The following is a 19,970-nucleotide window of genomic DNA, read 5'->3' on the forward strand; positions in this document are numbered from 1 at the left end:
TACTACAACATTAGACTTCTGCAATATTATTGTGCCAAAAGCTTAATAAAATACGATTTTGTATTCTGAGTAGGGCACTGATACTTCTACTGTAGTTGTGTCACAAATTTTAAATTCAGTTTTAAGTAACAGCAAATCTAAGCCTATTACACTTTTTTTTCCATATAAATATTTTTATTAACCCTATTTACTAATGTTTGCGTCTCACATTCAGTACAACACTGAACATGAGAAAAGAACACAAGGCTTACTTAATGAAAACCTCTTGTAAATGGACACATGTTAACTTTTCTGGTAAAAAGTAGAAGACATGGCCCTTGATTTTGATGATTTTAAAAGAAATAACCCTTTTCTTTACTAGTTACTGCTCAGATCAGCATGAGGTTCTGCTGGTTGACCCTAGAGCACACCTGGTTGACATGTTGGACTGCGAACTAACTGGGTCATTTAATAATAAGGATCTGGACCTTAGGATAAATGTATTTTTTGGCTCTGTGTAAATGGCAGAGCACATCTATGAACTGTGTGTCCCTCAGAAATGACCTGCTGCCAAATACTTAAAACCAGAAGTTTCATAAGGTTTCCGTGATCTCTCAGGGTTTCAGATCTTTTTGACAGCTTTGTCAAAACATGTTCCAAAATACCAGTTAAGCAAACAAACAGAAAACTTAGAGAAGTATGCAACTGTTTTGAAAGTATACCATGCCTGAGCCAACTGAGAACAGTAGTACAGTAAATCTGGACATACTCCTCAGTGGTAAAATTAGGAAGTACAGCATTATGTCCTTTGGGGATGTGACTGTGATGCAGAACCACTGCCCCAGCATGCCACCTTGCTCCTGTCGCTGTGATAGTGCTGCAAGTGAGCGAGGTGCCCTAGTGATCTACTTTTCTCGAGTCTCCAGCTAATCTGGGGAAGTGTTTTCTTCACATCTGTTAATGTGGAAAGACAGAGCCAGATGACGTATGTATATCAATATTGTAGAACACACGTGGGTTCTCCACTGCTACTCTCTTTTTCCCTCAAGCAAGCAGTAGTTCTCGCAGCTGAAGCTAAATCAAAAAGTTTGCATCTCTAGGCCAGAAGAAGAATTCTCTATAAATCTGCTGACCTCCTCAAAGCCAGTATCTCTAACCTCAGCAGCAGCAGTCCTGGAATCCAACACTGAATTTGGGGCATTAACGGAACTCAAACACCTCATCCTTTTTGACAGCCCTGATGTAATATGGGTAGATCTTCAGAACTTTTAGGCAGGAAGCATCCATTTTTACCCAGACTAGAAGTACAACCCCTTCCACATATACCAAAATCGCTGAGTCCAGATCTGGTTAAATGCTTCTGTTCAGTTGCAATAAACCTTGCAGCAGTCCTTCAGAAAGTTAGGCCTTTAAAATTGTGGCTGTCCAGCAAGGGAGCTGTGATATTATTATTAAACCTTGAGGATATGCCAGAGTAACTGAGGCTTGAGAATTTCTGAGGCTTGTCCTATAGAGCCCACACTTACTAAAGTCTTATTAGACTCTAGTTAATTAGAAGGCATTGCAAACATGCTATTTATACAAGGACCTTAGTTGCTACTATTATAAGTTTATAATAGTTTATAAAAAGTAGTTTTACTGTGGAATACAAGCTTTGTTGTCCTGTGGTTTTCATCCTTGCAGTTGTGCGTAATTGTGTTCAATCTTTGGTTATAGTTTCCCCTGTAATTGGGCATGTTTAATGGTATTCTCCTAATGAATCCTTTGGTATGTTCAAAAAGTTTTAAACTGTATCTTACAGTGGGAAGAGCAGCCTCTTCAAGCAAGGGGATCAGAACTATTGCAGCTCTGAAGGCTAGGGGAGGTTTTCTATGAAGTGGACTGGGAGAAAAGCGAGTCAGGAGAAATTTCAGTCAGAAGAAAAGTAGGGGTAGCTGTGGAAATGTTGAACTTTATGTGGATGCTGGCCTGAATTTGCTTGAATTATAGTTTTGTATTTAGTATAGTGAGTATATAGTATAGTGAGTATTTATATATTCCAATGTGAGTATTTCTTCCACGCCATAAGCACCTCATGCTTATAAGAAATCAGCTTTTTACATGGGAGTGAAGAAAACTGATCCCAAGAAATCCTGCAAATAAACCTTTAGTAGATGAAAAATACTCCCTTTACTATCACTTGGCCCAGGAATTCCGTAAGGAATCATTTATATTACTGAAGTTTGATGTTGCTGTCACTCTGTTTTTCTTTAAGAATCAGAGAAATTGTGTGTTTATGGTTCTTGTGCCTGTACTTCAGAATTGTAGTATTAAGAACTTCTGTCCTTATTTTGGAGAGGTCATCCTTTAGGACTATGAACTCAATGCTATGTCCCTGTGAGGCCCTGAACAGGACGAATGGAAGTGATGAAGGGAACTGGTTTCATTGAGTTGTTATTGGAGTAGGGTGAACTTAGAGACTTTAAAAAAAAAATCACAGAAAACTTAGAAAATCCTTACCATATATGTTTCCTTGAATGCAGACTTGTCTAGTCATCAGTTTAAATATATTACAGTTTTCTGACATATAAAGAAAGATAACATTGATAAATTCAGGCAAGATAAAATGTAGGAGTTTTTTGAAAATCCAGACACTGTTGAATCTTGCCTCAGGTCTGAGACGATGCTTCTGATGTCATTCTGCAGATTCTGATTTTGTGCAGAACTGCTGTTTTCACTTCATTAGGTTGCAGTATAAGTGTACTAAGATTTGTAAAAACAAACAAACAAAAAACAAACCAAACCAAAAAACATAATTATTTTTTCAAGTCCTTTCCAAAAATTGGGAACATTACTTTCAAATAACATATATTAAAAAGCAAAACACCATTTCCCTTTTCTTGGTGATATCAGGTCTTCTGTGTTACCCAACTGCAGCAATATTGCTTTCACACTTAAAACTATTGATCTAAAATAATTTCTTTTTCCTGAGAGTGAATTTCTTTCCCTCTTTTGAAAATCTGTGTCATTGGATCAATCTTTCAGAAATTCATCTCTGAGAAATTCATCTCTTTGTAGCAGTGTAAATGAAGCTGGCATGATTTTGTCTTTACAAACATCGGTTGCGGTAGAGGGAACCCTCAATCTTGCAGAATTTCTTTCTACAATTTACCAGTTCTTTCTATCCTTTGAAACGCTGTCAGTGTATATAAGGGTATTTTGAAGAATGGGCTGAAATTTCAGGTCTAGAATCTATGATGATGAGCTGGAGTGTGTCAGTTGTGGTCATCCACTATGTAAAACGTAAACCAGGAGGCGGTTTACTGGTGTGCTCATCATCTGTCATCCACTCTGACTTAACCATGTTACTACAGCTACTGTCCTAACTGTAAGGAGCAATCAGCAAAGAACAAAAACAAGACCACACAAAACTTTGTCAGTACTCCTGACAAAAACTGCAACATTTAAATTGGGATTTAAAACGTTAAATTGGGATTTACAATGTTTGATTTCTTCATATTGTCAGATGTGAAGAAAAAAAAAAAGCCATCTGACCACCACCACCAAAAAAGGTGAATCCAAATCAAGGTGTTGTAACAATAAAAGCAGTTAAAACGGTTTGCTCTGTGGCTGATATTTGCTCAGGGGATTCTCCTAATTCAGAGATTTGCAGATTTGCACTGTGAATGTTTTATACTCCACAGATTTGAAGGAATCCTAAAGTACCTAGACTTATTTTTGCTTATAGGAAAGCTGATAGTGCAGCATGAATAACACCAGAGAACACTGCAACTGTGTGCTTAAGGTGAGGTTGAACTGGGGGCCTCTGAGCCTTTCAAGTACCCCAATCTGAAATTGAAAAGTAAAAAGAGACATGAAGCTTTAAAGAAATCTGTCAAACTTCAGGGGCTGTTCACAAAAATGCCAGAACTATTTGAGGGAAACTTCATAGTCCTTGCTGCAACTTTCCAGTATTTTTCTATTGCTCTGTTACAGTCACGTTGCCAACAGGGTGCACTGAAGTCCACTAGATGGAGCCAGGATGATTTTGTTACGATATTACCAAACCACTATTTCAGATGATTTACGTGTCTACGTTTTATCGTACTTGAGGAAAGGGTAACTTAATGCCGTTTTTTTGTTTTGTTTTGTTTTGTTTTTTTGTGAAACATTCTAATCTGCATGTCATCTACTTGTTATAGTTGCCGTAGAGTTTGTTCGTTTGTGCCCCAAATCCCCAAGAAAAGAGCTTTCTGCTGTGTAATGCAATTGTCTGAGGCAGACAGAGCATGACAGAGCATGTCAGCAGTGGCAAACTTACACATAACAACCAGGGAAGAATTGGGTGGCTTTGTTTGTCAGGACTAAATTGTCTTTATAATTAGGTAAGAGTTTTTGAAAAGTCCACTAGTGGTTAGCTGCTAACTGATATCCTGGCATGGTTCGGCTATTGGTGTTCTTCAAGATGCAGTCCTGTTCTCACTTTGTTTGCATCCTCATGTGTTTCCTAACAAAAAGAAGTATTTGAGACTGGAATTAATATATATATATTATACATACATATATATATATATATATATATATATATATATATATATATATATACAAAAAACAAAACCCACAAAACTTTATTTCATAAGTAACTTCATTTTTCCTTCAAGAAATGTGGTTGTTCTCTTCAGCGTACTGATAAGTAATATATACCTGACTGTGCTAGGTGTCACTAAATTTGTTGCTTTTCAACTCTTTTTCTGCTTTTCTGTTTTGAAATTTATTAAGCTGAAGTACATTTATTTCTTTTTAATCTTAGATTTTTCTGTCAGTGTTACTTGTGACAGCATCTCATGTAGAAATAAGATGTGTACATCCTGAATTCTTCTCACAGTGAAGCTGTCTTAACATGGAATTCAGTGTAGGTTTCTGGCCAGAAAATGTGTCTTAGTTTCTCAGCTGAGCTTTGCAGCCTGCACTGAAAGCTGTGCTGCTGTGACTACATTGCAGCTAGAGTCTAGGCAGCATTTTTATGTTAAATTGAAGAATGTTTATATGGGATTCAATACAGCAGCAACTGCTTTCTAGGCATCTTACCATTCTGTTACATTTTACTAGAGTTGAATCTTGCATTTTTTTCAGACAACTTCAGTAGTGAGTAATGACACAGAGGATATAAATGGTGTGGTTCTGTTGACTTCAATTCAGTGACATCTTTATACAGACCACAGACTTATTGTGGCCTGCCTCTGTTCTTGGCCCCTTGTTGATGATGATGTCGTGTCTTGCAGTAGTAAATAACATGTAAATGCTTTGTGTGATTCATTTTCAGAACAGCCTACATACATTAACTAATGAACATGCTCAGCACATTTTTTGCTGTAGATCATTCAATATTTTTATTAGTTGGTTCTTAAATAAAGCTGTGAAGTGATTACACAACTTTGAACACAAAGTTCAAAAATAACGTAACATAAATAATATCTAATTGAGACTTCAAGGCTACAAAAGTCTCAAAATCAATTTGCTGTAAGACATTTAAATATTATTGGATGTGGTACTTAGGGATATGGTGTAGTGAGTAACGTTTGTGGTAGGGGGACAGCTGGACCAGATGATCTTGGAGGTCTTTCCCAAGCTTAATGATTCTATGATTCAGTAAGAAATTTTGTGATGTAAAACAACTTGGGGTTGTCATTTGGATGATTTCAATTACAAGTTGGAACACAATACTTTGTGTGAACTAATTATTATAAAAATATATAAGAAAACCAAGACAATACTCTAATTATCTTTCCTTAAAGACATGCTGGATTTGTGAGAGAAAATGTTAGAGTTAATGACTTTGCCATAAAGCTGTGGAAAATTGGTAATTCTAGTGTCTGTTATGTTACCTTACTCCAGCCATGACTGTGTATTATATTTTTCTACCCAAAATTTGGCTGCTTTTCCTCCATCATAAACTTTTAATCCATCAGCAGCAGTTGCTCTAATAACAGTCTCAACAGAGAAAATTCTTCTCTGAAGAAGAATTCTTCTCACTTTGTTGGGTTAAAAACTGTCTGGATAGCCGGGCCCAAAGAGTTGTGGTGAATGGAGTCAAATCCAGCTGGAGGCCGGTCACTAGCAGCATTCTCCAGGGCTCGGTACTGGGGCCGTTCCTCTTCAATATCTTTATTGGTTATCTGGATGAGGGCATTGAGTGCACCCTCAGTAAGTTTGCAGATGACACCAAGTTAGGTGCGTGTGTCGACCTGCTCGAGGGTAGGAAAGCTCTGCAGGAGGATCTGGATAGGCTGCACCGATGGGCTGAGGTCAACTGTATGAAGTTCAACAAGGCCAAGTGCCGGGTCCTGCACCTGGGGCGCAATAACCCCAAGCAGAGCTACAGGCTGGGAGAGGAATGGTTGGAGAGCTGCCAGGCAGAGAAGGACCTGGGAGTGATGGTGGACAGTCGGCTGAATATGAGCCAGCAGTGTGCTCAGGTGGCCAAGAAGGCCAACAGCATCCTGGCTTGTATCAGAAACAGCGTGACCAGCAGGGCTAGGGAGGTGATCGTCCCCCTGTACTCGGCTCTGGTGAGGCCGCACCTCGAGTCCTGTGTTCAGTTTTGGGCCCCTCGCTACAAGAAGGACATCGAGGTGCTTGAGCGGGTCCAGAGAAGGGCGACGAAGCTGGTGAGGGGCCTGGAGAACAAGTCCTATGAGGAGCGGCTGAAGGAGCTGGGCTTGTTCAGCCTGGAGAAGAGGAGGCTCAGGGGCGACCTTATTGCTCTCTACAGGTATCTTAAAGGAGGCTGTAGCGAGGTGGGGGTTGGTCTGTTCTCCCACGTGCCTGGTGACAGGACGAGGGGGAATGGGCTTAAGTTGCGCCAGGGGAGTTTTAGGTTAGATGTTAGGAAGAACTTCTTTACTGAAAGGGTTGTGAGGCACTGGAACAGGCTGCCCAGGGAGGTGGTGGAGTCACCATCCCTGGAAGTCTTTAAAAGACATTTAGATGTTGAACTTAGGGATATGGTTTAGTGGGGGACTCGTTAGTGTTAGGTCAGAGGTTGGACTCAATGATCTTGAGGTCTCTTCCAGCCTAGACAATTCTGTGATTCTGTGAATTAAACAACCAAGCAGGTAAAAACAGTTGGACAGGAGAATTCGAGGAACTCAAGTCTATGTGCAGGGATGAGTAGGGATTAGCCTGTAACAATTACCTGCAACTTCTTTACAGAAGATTAAATGACATAGTGCGACTTACACAGTACTGGCTCAAGTGAAACAAACTTAACTGAACAATGATATTTATAGGGGAAAGCTATAAGCAACTTCCTAGTTCCTCAAGCATGAGTATTGGGAAAATCTTTAATATTTTCAATACTGGCCTTGGCATAGAGGACAGGAATGCAGTAATTAAATATGTCGGTGACACAAATTTGGATAATTATCAGTACAGAGGAGGAAAGAGATAGCATGTCATAAGGAAATGGATTATCTTGCAAACCCCAGTAGTAGACTAGATTAGACAGCACTAAGCGTAAAATTAGGAATTTAAGGACTAATAAGAATTTCTACTCCTAACTAGAAGTCCTTTTATTGTAAATCACTGAAAACAGTATGGGAGTGTAGGATGTGGTGAAAGTGGGTTAAATCCTTTTCTTTCCTGTGCCTGTAGGTACAGAGCAGGATTGCTGGGATGATGGCGTGTGTGAACGTGTATGAGTGGAAGCTAAGGCCACAGTACTCCAGGCCAGGGACACCTCTGTGGGCCAGACTTGCTCGACACCCCTCAATTCTGCTTTTCATAGTTATGTGACTGTGTCTGAGCTGCTTATTAGGAACAGTTCTTGCTCCGTGCTGTTCCCTGCACTGTGTGCTTGGCACCTGGCCCTCTGACAGGGCTACGTCTTTCTGGGATAGGCTTAGCCCAAAAGAGCCACATCTTGCAAAAACTGAAGGGTTTTTGTGGGTATGCAATTGGTCTCTTCAGACAATTTCTCTTCAGAAATACCAGGCAGCAAGCACAGAGGAGAAAAAGGAGCTATTTAAACTCAATGACGCTGGTGTAAGAATAAAGAGTAATAAAAGTAGCTTTGAATAAATGAACACTGGAAATTAAAAGGCATTCTCTCCACTGCAGCATTAAGCCTTGGAAAAGCATTTTGATAGATTCTGGCCTCATTATTTCTAGCTAATTTTATGTTGGAACTTTACTAAGTTGTAAAGCTGCCTGATGCAGCAGGCACGTGGAATCACTGCACAAGGTCTCTTTAAATCCAATATTCTTATTAAATGAGCTTAAATTGTAGCTGAGAAGAATGGCAGCAAATGCGCGCTCAGTTTTTTTCCTTGAGATTGTTACAAATTTAGTATTGGTGCAGCTTGGTCAACTATACATTTTCTATATGTTACATAATTATGCAAGTTTCCAAAGTTAAAGGAAGACCATCTAGAAATGTGTTGTAGATTCTGTTCATTTATAGCAGGTTTATTTCACAAAAAACCACCACACTTATTTAATGAGCCCTCGTGGCCCTCTGGGGTACTGTAAGGGCCTACATACTCAGCTTTGGAAGCTGTGCAGCTGGGACATAACACTTGCTAGTGTGTGCTATGACCAGATCACACCTGGTTTCACATCAGCCATTTCCTCACTGGACGTTTTTCCGCCGTCTAGTTTCTTATGAAATCATGAAAGCTCATGAAAGAATTGTTTGTCGTCTGTATGGCTCTGCAGGAATTACGTGCTATTTCCATTGGAATTGTTCAGAAATGTTTCAGACTCAGCAGTGTACAGGTGTGCCTGTGCCATAACGAAAAAGGCAAATTAGTGCCTGTGCAGATCTTTGACAACATGAGTTATTTTATATATGAACTTCTTATTTTTATGCAGTCTACTTTAGAAAAAAAAGAGCATGCTTATGAAATATCTTTGGCTTATGTTAACCCACCTAAATTAGCATTCCAACTTAAAATTTCTAGTTGTTAATGTTGTGCACTTGGAGAGGTTTGTTACATTTTTAAAACACAAATATTTTTTTCCTAGTCAGGTGTCTTATTCCCTTATTTTACTCTTAGAAAAAAAGAAAATTTATGAAGGAAATGTTTTTTTTATGCCTCAAAGGTAGTAAAAAATTGGTAAAACAGAGATGACGCATCTCATTAAAATAAATAATTAAGCATTAGTACAAAAAGTGAGTATACCTTTTATAACATAGTAGTCATGATTTTGTTCTCTTCTATGCTTAAAAAAATAGTCACATAACTATATATTGTATCAAAAGCATGCACAAGCAATGTGCCTACTTTATGCTGACTCAGCTGTTTATGACCATCGTAACTTTTCATACATAATGTATCCGTTATCTGCAAAATTTATTTGTACAAATACATATATTCTTTAAAATTTATGTAAAGATGCTAGTCTCATATTAGTATTGTAAGCTTTCCCAATTTTATTAAGTACTCTTGGAATCCATGAAGGTATTTAATACATTTTTGAGGAATATGTGTCCATGGGGCAGGTGTAAACAGCCAAATGAATCATGATGGATATAAGGCCAATAAAAATTACAGTAGTTTTGGCAGTTGGCCAGACTGATTTTAACTTTATTACTTGCCTGAAAGTGAAAGACAGTACCATAGCACAGACTAGTGGCATAAGAAAATGTTGAAAAAATAAGTTATTTTTTATCAATTCTTTTATAATAGTCACAAATTCATAATCTTTGCTCGTGTAATATACTTCATTGAATGAATGCATTAATTTCACTGAAGGAAGTGGTGTTACACAAAGGATGAAGGCATCCCACGTGTATAGTTGAATGGATAAATGGTAAAATACAGCCTCTGTTTGCTATAGTGCAGCAGTAGAAGAAGCTAGTATGCAGTGTCAGTAATGTTGCTGATTGTTTTGTAGAGGTTATGAAATCTTGCAGATTCATTTGGCTTTGTAAGAGAAGCAATAAAATTGATTGGCATCAAATAAAAACTAAAAAGTCTTTAAGAAAAATTTCACAATACCATACCAACTACAAGGAGTTTCTTTTCTCAGTTGCAATCAAATACATCCAGAATAGTTCTGCTGACCTTAAAACAGTTATTTGGGATTTTTTTTTAATTTTATTTGTTAGAAAAAGAATTACAAAAATGCAGTTGGAAGTGGTCATAGAATCATTGTTTGGAAGGGACCTTGGGATTCCTCTAGTCCAACCTGCTTCTCAAAGTAGGATTGACACTGGAAAAGAAGAGAGACACTTTTTTAAGCTTCAAAAAAGAATATATACATGGAAAGAAAACACAGGAAAAAGAAGCAAGATTTCTTTGAAAAAAAAAAAAAAGGTAGAATGTGATGTCTTGTCTGTATGGCCAGAACTGTATAATGAAATGGAAAAGTTTCTGCTTTCTGTTTGAGCATAAATTAGGCACGATCTATTCCATGCACTCCAAAATAAGCAGTTAATGTTTTTAAAATCTTCCTAACTACAAAACATCTTGACCTGAACCTTTAGAAGGATGTCTCAAGAGATGAACCCTGAATCCTCCAGCTATTGTGAAAGCCCCTACACTTTCCAGAAATATGAATGCTGGCTATTGATAGAAGATGCTGTAAGTGTTGCACAGTTATAAACAGTTGTAAACATTAAAAAACAAACAAAGAAAATACCAACCCAAAACAACAACAAAAGGAAAATAGAATTAAAAATTTTAAAGGAAGCACCTTGTAGAAATTAATAATAACTTTCTCTCACCAGTAATGGATATCAGTAGTCTTAGCTGTAAGAGAGAATCCAGATTTCAGATTGAGAAAAAAAAAAAGTGAATTATTGTGTTTTAGAGCAAACATGATCCATTTTTGATAGTGTACAGAACCAAATAGAGATGATTTAATATTTTAGCTAACTTCAAGAAGTCTTCTATTTTAATTCAAAGAGCTTTGAAACAAACTACTCTTTTAACCAAGAGTTCTAAGAAGTTTTACTTCTGAATGACAATTAATATTGGAATCAAGTGCTTTTGGTATTTTACTGGGGAAAAAAATGGGTGATTTAATGTATTTGGAAACAAACCAATGTCCAGAAGAGCAGATCGATCATGTTTTCTAGCGAAACAATGTTCAAAGGGTTCTTGAAGTCCCTGAATCGAGACAACCATTGATTAAACAGGCAAAATAGGGAAAGCTCATCAGAAATTGGGACTAGAGGTAAGGAAGATATCCATGGGCTTATGGTAGGGCCACATCAGCAGAAGACACAGGTTTGCTGTGTAATTGTAACTTCAGTGACTGTGCAGAGGAAGCTGGCTCATGTTGCACAGTGCCAAGACTGATTCAGCAGTGTCTACTCCAAGGCAAAGCAGTGGAGAGGTGGAAGTATTTCTTCCTCAAAAAATTTCTGTGGTGTAGGGTGGCTTCAGACATTGCACTTCCTCCCTGTTGTAATCAAGTTGTTCTGCAGACAGACTGATGCATTGAAAAAAAGGAACTAACTTCAGTATGTCAGTAACTGTGATTAGTTGTCTCCATGCTAGGGTCAAGCAATGAGTTTTCTTACTCTTTGTTTTCCTTCCCCTTCCTTTCAATGCTATATGTTCTTGCTACTTTTGAGAATGTTTAGGAAATGGTACACATAATAATAGCTACGTATTTTTAAACCACGTGAATTTTAGGGAAATTATCTAGCAGCAGGCACAGCGGTTAATATAATGCTAATATATTGCCTGCTTCTGGCAAGGACATGAATGTGAAGAGAGCTGGTAGTAATAACAAGCCTTACTCTTCCCTAGAAGTCTTACTACCCTTCCAGTATGATTTTGGACCTCTGCACACCTGTAATTCGAAGTAGTATTCTGAAGGCTAATGAGGATTTAGGGTAAATATTTCTTAGACTGTAGTATCTGAAGTATCAAACTCAGGCTGATATGTAATCAAATATACTGTGTCTTTTAATAAAATCTTCAATGCAGTAAGACTTCCATTTTGCTCTCAGAAGATATGTTGGGGCATCTATGCTTTAATAATACACAGGGGAATAGCATTTTGTGAGGTATCTTTTTTTTTCCCACATAATTTTCTGATACTATTAAAAGGACTGTGATACTGTATCATTTTTATTAAATTACCCATTTTTGGTTTAAAATGTATCGAAATATGATTTTTCTATACATTTCTTTTCCCTTCTAATGGGTTTACAATGTGTAATATGTTATGAAGAGTTTCAACTGATGAACAAATATGTAATGTTTTTATTTAGGACAACACAAAGGAGTAGTTTTTCTTGCCTTAACTATGTCCAACGTGTAGACGCTCAGTGGCTGATTATTTGGTTATTGCAGGTGTTGCAGAGTTTGGTTTTGTGTGCTTATGGAAAAAATAAATAGTACTAATACTGTGTAATGAAAGCTTTTGGGGAGAGCATGCTGTAGAATAATCTTGTAAAAAGTGGTGAAGAAATACCGAAATAGTTAGAACTTGTCTGTTCTGTGTGTAGAATTAATCTTTGTGAACTACAAGCAGATGCAGGGTTTGAAGCAAATCTGTCTGATCCCAATTCAGAATGTCTTCTCAAAAAAAAAAGTGTTTTATTAAAAAAAAAAAAAAAGATATTTGTCTTAAATTAAAATGAGAGTTAATGTCAAAATGTCAGGCTAGATGTATTTTGTGTGATTCTTTTCACTCTTTGCAGGATAAATGAAAAGGTATTCAGCAATTCTTAGCCTAGGCACTAGGTGGTGGTTCAGGCTTTTGTATTGAAATGTGGATCAGCCTCGCTCGCACTTCAGAATCTAAATTTACTTACCGATTAGAGCTGTTGAAAAGCACATTTTTGTCCTTCTTTTGCTTTTAAAATCAGTGGTAAGAATTGACCCCAAACTGCAACAGTGATGTTTGTGTGCAAAGTGTGTTCCTAACTTACACTTTGAATTCCTCGGGGTGGTGGTGAGGAGTTTTAGGAGTGGGCGCAGGAGGCAGTGTTCCCCTGTCAGGCTGCAAATCCCTTATGTAAGGGAAGGGCCTTTTGTAGGTACTGCCGTGGAGGGGAAGCTTTTGTGGTTCTTCTTTGCAGATATGTCAAGAGGCATGCATTAAGCACGAGATCCACTCATACAGTTTCCCTTTCCCCTCTCTGCTCTATTTCCATCCAAAGTCACCCAAAATCCTGCTGGGGGCTCGGCATGTAATGTAAATTACCAGGATTTTTTCTGTTGAAGCAATGCTTCTACACACGGTGAGATGGAGAAGTCATTTGCGCCCTGTAGTGGAGGAGGGCTCGAATTTGGTGGTGCACACTGACAGCACATAAATTTCTGTGCCTGTGCAGCACTTGCCATGGGTTTTGTGATTACTTGAAGCTAAAATTATAACTGCTTGGGTCAACACTATGGAAGACTGCATGTTGGACCACATTGTAAATTAAGCTTCAGGAGTGCTAGCTGTGTGCATTATGAAACACATATTAAAAAGGCAGAAAAAAATCTGCAAAATACATAACTGTGTGTTTCCATGGTCTGGCTTTTTTTTCCCAATACGGAATACCTTAAGCACTTTTTTCTTTTTTAAATTATTCCCTCTGTTTCATGAGGTGCTTTCAGCTTAAGTGCCCACATTTTTTCCTGCAGGTCTGACCCAGTTACTTTGGTTGTCTGTAAGAAATGTTGCGTGATGGGAACAGCTGGAACCAGTTTGACTTCAGTAGGGCCCGGGCTGTAACATTGCCCATGTTCCATAACCTGTCACTGACAGACGGTGAGAAACAGCTTCCAGGCTGTAGATGGAAATGAAAATACCGGGTGACGTTGTAGATAACTGCAGCAAAGATAGGTATAGCATCTTTGCCTGGGCACTGGGCTTGTTGGAACCGTTATCAGAAAAAGATTGCTTGTTTCATCCAGGTCTCATGGCCCTGCCGATTGCATTGCTGTGCTCTGATGTACATCGCCACCTACCCAGCTTGGCAGCAGCTGAGATTGATATTGAAACAGATCACTAATTTTTGTGTGTCACGGGGAAGAGGTTAGATCAGGAGTGCTCTCGTGATTCTGCTTTTAGAGGAGGAGATACTAAATCCTGTTCATTCAGGAAGACCTATCAGTTTGTAGGGTACAGGAGGATAATACCGTTTGTCGTGGAGTGCATTGTCCCAGGAGAAAATGGATGACAAGGACATAGTTGCTCAAGTGTTTAGTCTGTGATACCTAGTTTTTGTGACATTTTAACACCTACCAATACAGGAAAATAATACAAAAAGCTTTCAGGGATTTTATGGTGCAGTGAGTCAAACTTTATGTATTTTTATACTTAAATAATTGTTTTGAGTCTGCTCCTTTCATTACACTGACACACAGGTGGAAAGTCTCTTTCAGTGGTGTGTGGAACAAACAGAAATACTAAAGGCTTTTAATTGTTATGGACTAAGGAGGGCGAAAATACTTCTGTCTTTTGTGTTGAAATTCTACTTCAGAGCTTTTGTTTACTTTCTAACGTAATTATTAGGAAAAGGAAAACAGAGTTGTTGTGCATTAGTATTTGAATGATGGCCAGACCTGAAGCATACACAGAATCACAGAATCTCTAGGTTCTTCTGGGGAGATGTAGCCTACTTCAGACAGCCAGCTACTTGGGCAGCCTCTCCTTTTACCCTGTCAGTGCTTGGATAGCTCCTTCTGCCTTGTGGAAATAGCTGACTTGACTACTCCAAGGTGGGACACTAAAAAGTGAGGAGGGATGGGGCACACTGCCACTGGCGAGCAGTGCCTACTCCTCCTACCCCCACCTGGCAGTCTGTGAGCTCGAGTAGGAGCTCTGTACTCCAGTAGCCTTCTGTATGAAGCTTTCACCAAAACATTTTTGGGGAGACTTAATGAGACAGCATGGCCCAGATTTTCTATTAGGTAACTTACTGGAGAATAAAAGTAAGATGCAGCTTGCAGCTTCTGAAACCTTTTGCAGTGGACTGAGCCAGGTGGCTTACAAGTTTGGAGACACTCTCAATGTGATTCAACCATCTAGCACTGTAAAGAATAACGAAGAGCTTTAACTTAAGCCATGTTCTGCACTGTAAATTTTTGAAAGAGGCAACTCAGGTGTTAGATTAGAACTGGAGGCTGAATGTAGACAGTGAAGGAACATGGAGTTCTAAAGTGATATCATTTTGTTTGGGAAATAAGACAAAAAGTACATAAAGAACATAAAGAACCAAGTTAAGGCTAAAAAAAATTAAATTATAGGGTGATGGACTAAACTTGTGGTAAATTAATTTTAAATACAATAAAAATTTTAAGATAACATCCTAAGCAATTTGAATATGCCATTGAATTAATAGCTCGCCTCTTATATTTCATTCATTACATCCTGATATATTTTAATGTCATGTAAGAATTGAATGTGAAATTAATTTACAAATAATTGGCATTGGCAGTTTCCTGCGCTGTCACGTGGCTAAGGTGAGCAGACACAAAAGCCTTGCAAATGAGTACATTTCTGAATATTAAAAATCTCATCACTAAGTGCAGGATCTCACAACCTGGAAGTTATAATAGTTTTAACCATTTACCAAGTGTACAGTGAAAGCTAATTCTTGGCTATGAGATGGAGAGGCTCCATATGTATTGTGCTACTTTATTTATAAAATGATTTTAATTTGCAATAGGTTTGAAAATCAAGTCACGTCTTGAAGTCAGCTTCTTCATGTGAATAGAAAATACAGACCACAGCAGAGTCTTTTGGTGTATTATAAAGTTACTTGTTGCAAATGAGCAAAGAATCTGTTCCAAACTTCCATACTCTGACTTATTAAGAAAATGGTTTAATGAATAAATAATATAAATGTTTAATTAAATTTTTATCCCTTCATTTTTTTCTGTCGTCCTCAGCCTTTAGTCTTTATTTTCAGATTTGACATTTGATGCCATTGGAATGCCAGTTGGTAGATGCTTTTCATATATTTGTCTGCTGTCTGTGGCTTTCCCTTGTATTGTAAATGTTGAAGCAAAGGTAGAATAAAATTATTTTTCTGTTTATATATATTTAAAAAAATCTTCCATGGTCGTACAGACATGTTGTGCTGTAGCTAAACTATTGTATTTATAGCAGAAAAGTTAAAATAGTATTATTTATACTTTGATCAGTTGATGCATACTTGATGAAAACTTGTATACAGTATTTCCTAGCTAACAGATTTTCTGTTTAAATATGTCTGAACAGGTAATGTGGGTATGTAACTTGTGCCGAAAACAACAAGAAATCCTCACAAAATCCGGAGCCTGGTTTTATAACAGTGGATCAAACGCACCACAGCAGCCTGACCAAGAAGGTATCAGAGGTCTGCGGAACGAGGAAGCACCTCAAGAGAAGAAAGCAAAGCTGCAGGAGCATTCGCAGTACCAAGGTCCGCCAGGTGACATATCCACACAAGGTTTGGACAAAAGTAGATCTCAAGGGCTCACCAGACAAGACTCGATTAAGAATGGTTCAGGAGTAAAGCACCAAGTAACAAGCGACACAACATCAGACAGGTAAGAAAGTGTTTAGTATTTTTACTGAAAAGATCTGTTGAATTTATGGTACAAATGTATTTTTTTCTTTTTGAGCTTTAATCGTTTTTATTCTGTAACCTATAAAATCCATTTTGGGCATTTTGAAACAACCCTAAGCAGAAGCAGCTGAAGAGCCTCTTATTGTGTTCAGATGGTCATAGACAATGTGTATTCTTTGCTCCTTCTCATAAAAAGAGTTCATGGAAAATGACAGTGGCAGTGTGACAAAGCCTGTCCACGTGCTTGCGACTTGCTTGAACCACAGTCGTGCTGTACACACGTGAGTTTGGGGCCACTCACTTCATGGCTGAATTTTTGTAATGCAAAATAGGGTTCAAAAATGTTTTTTTGAAGGTTAATGGGTGATGATGAAATCTTTGAGTGGTGATCTGAGTATTTTCACTGTTTCTCAGTTACTTGCTCTTAGTTCTTGTTATTAGAATCAATTTTTATTTATTTTTCACTGATTTGACTCAGCACTGGTTGAGTGGCTGTTTCAACAGTACTGTAGTAGGACCTGGATTTGGCCAGAGGGTGGAGATGCATCCTCCATCCCTTTCTGTTGATGTGATTGTGCCAGAAGTCACCAGAAGGCTCTCAACCTCTGCGGCTGCGCTTTACTGGAACACAGAAGTAAAACCTGTTAGGTTAAATAAATTGAATTTCCTTCTAAACAAGACCAGATTAGAACTTGAAACATGTTGGGGAGGGGAAGAAGAAAGTCAGCTTGCTCACGTGTTTCCATGGAAATGATGTCCTCTCTCTCCAGAGGCCTTTACCTGCCTTGGTATTTGGCAGCCAGAGCAGCATAATCTGGCAACCTTCTACTTGCTGCCCAGCCATAACCTTTTTGACAATATTTATACCTCAAACTTGAAGCAAGTTAGACAGCTATAATATCTTTTGCAGCTAATACAATTAAAATCATTTTCCCTCCACCTCACCTCTTGGATTCTACCATATTTCATTTCCTGGTTTTGGTTTTATTTGGGAACAAATTAAATGTAATTAATCTGGCCCTTTTTGTTTCACTTGTTCTGCCTGCTGCCCTTTGCTCCCATTTCAGCTGATGGGTTCAGTACCTGGTGGCTCTGAGTGCTCCTCAGTTATTTGTGTGGTATCCAAGAAATACAGAACTAAAGCTGGCAGCTTAACTTCATGCTAAGGAGCAGGAGAGATGATGAGCCAGAGTCTGATTCTCTTTTTATTTATTTTTTTACTTAATTTTGCCTGGGAGATGGAATCATACATTAATGGGATGATAAAAAAAAAATCAACAGGCCTTCTTGTTCTTAGCAATAAATTAACTCTGAAAGCTTTTTTATGTTATGTGTGTGTGCAAAGAGGGACAGAGGGTGATACAAACATATCATTCAGATATGTAATATGTATTTACTCTAACATGGGCAGTATAAATTAATATTTATCAGCAGGAAGAATGGGGACTTCATGCCTGAAGTCAGAACCATTCTGCTAATTGTTATCAACACTGCTCAACAGAGTGCTCTTTCCAGGTTTATCCTCTTTCTGTTTTATTTTGATACTAATACTCGTGTTCCCTCATTAACACACGCAAGTATGCCTTGAGTGTATTTCTGTGTGTTGCATGTGCTCGAAAGTCAGAGGGTCTGCTGAATAATTTTCTTGCCTAGTGTGCCTCACGGTAACTGTCTTTCCTTTGATGGAGGTGATGAAAAGGATTCCTGCTTGATGCCCAGTCATGAAGGGCTGGTTGGTCAAATGGGCTGTTAGAGGGCAATATCAGCGTCGTTGGGAGAGAGTAGCCTAAAAGTCAGAGATGGAGATGGGCCTTAAATTCCAGCTTATATAGGCTGTCATGCCAACTGTTCTCAGCAGCAATACTGGGAAGGCTCACAATTTTACTACACCCTGTGGCTGTAAAGAAGTGAACATAATTATATTATTATATTTCTACTGAAGTCATGCATAGAATATTTATTGCAATTTATCATAATTTAAATGTTTATAAACCCATGTATATCCTGCTTATTATTATTGATCAAGTTAAGAAAACTTATTTTTGCCCTTTGAAAATTACCGTTGTCATCAAGCAGTTGTGCTCAACTTTTCCTAAAGGATTCTGTTTTATCAAGCCTTAATTCCTGAATGCTTCGTGTTATGTTTTTTTTTTTTTTTTTGTCTTTTTTTGTTTTTTAACAGTCAGTAGAAAAACATGTTATATGAAAGATTATCATGACAGGCTTATTTTAATTCTTACATTAAATGCAAAAATTGAGCTACTCTAGTATGGAGTAGAATCCATTTGTCTAGGTAAGCTAAACCTACGAGAAAAATGTGGCAGATCAAAATGATAATAGGGAACGACCAAGAAGTGAGAAATATTTTAAATGGTTTTTTTTTTTTTGTACCTTTCACAGTATAAATAATGGAACTAAGTAGAAAATGCGAACTATGCCAAAATTAATTTCAAAAATTAAAAACAATAAACTACTTACAATAAAGGTATCTCGAAGACTCCATATACTTCAGTTTTTCTGAAAAGCAAGGTAGAATGTCATTAAAATTTTTTTTTGGTCATCTATGTGGAAGCAGAACAAAATAAGGAATTCATTCACTGCTTCCCATTCAGCCACTTCCAGAAAAGTAGGGCTCCATCATGTGTAACGGTAACTTGGGAAGATAAATGCCATGACTCCAAATGTTCTGCCTTCTGCTTTCTTTCCCCCCATCTTTTATTGCTAAATGTGGTGTCCTGTGTAATGGAATATCCCTTTGGTTAGATGGAGTCACCTGGCCTGCCCACTTGGCCTGTCTGGTCTCAGTTTCTTGTGCACCCTCAGCCTCCTCACTGCCAGGGCAGCATAAGCAGTAGAGAACTCCTTGGTGCTGTGCAAGCACTGCTCAGCAATAACTCAAACATCAGTGTGTTATCAACACTGTTCTGGTCACAAATCCAAAACGTAGCACGATATGAGCCACTATGAAAAATACAAACTCTACCCTAGCCAAAACCAGGACACTTGGTCATGTTCCCTGAATCCCAAGGACATCAGTGCCGTTGCTGTCTATTCCTTACTTTTTTTGTTTTGTTTTGCTTTTAAGTTTTACCATTCCTGCGTAGTACTTATATTTTTGTCCTGTTTTCTTTACTAGTATTATTCTCTATTAACATAGTAGTAATTGTTTGAAGTGTTAGACTGGCCTTCTGTTCCCTTCCCAACAGCTCCATTTCCAACTGATAGATCCTAAACTGCTCAGACACACAGGTACTTGAATGGAGATCCTCTGATTGATCTGAAATTTGTTGCCTTAAAGCAGTCTGGGATGATTTCAGATTGCACATTCTCCAAGGATGTTTTTCTTACGTTGGACGTATTGCAGAGGAAAAGAGAAGCCATAAACGATTCAGCAGCAGGTTGTACTTAGCGCCAGCAGAACGGTTTTCCATTATTAATTTTTTTTCCTTGTCCATATCCAATATTTATAATCTGCCTTACGGTGTTGTTACAGCTTTCTGTG

General features: G+C 38.1%; 1 protein-coding gene across 45 annotated transcripts in view; it reads left to right on the plus strand.

Moving 5' to 3' along the window:
- The window catches only part of RIMS2 (regulating synaptic membrane exocytosis 2), a 447,566-nt gene that overhangs the window by 98,732 nt on the left and 328,864 nt on the right, over positions 1-19,970 (plus strand). For all 45 annotated transcript variants that reach the window (XM_068672461.1, XM_068672466.1, XM_068672422.1 and 42 more), the window contains one exon: positions 16,138-16,448. In XM_068672461.1, coding sequence (XP_068528562.1) covers positions 16,138-16,448 — 311 coding nt within the window. The remainder of the gene's footprint in view (positions 1-16,137; positions 16,449-19,970) is intronic.

Source organism: Anas acuta, chromosome 2, assembly GCF_963932015.1.
Source record: "Anas acuta chromosome 2, bAnaAcu1.1, whole genome shotgun sequence".
Classification (NCBI taxonomy): Eukaryota; Metazoa; Chordata; class Aves; order Anseriformes; family Anatidae; genus Anas; species Anas acuta.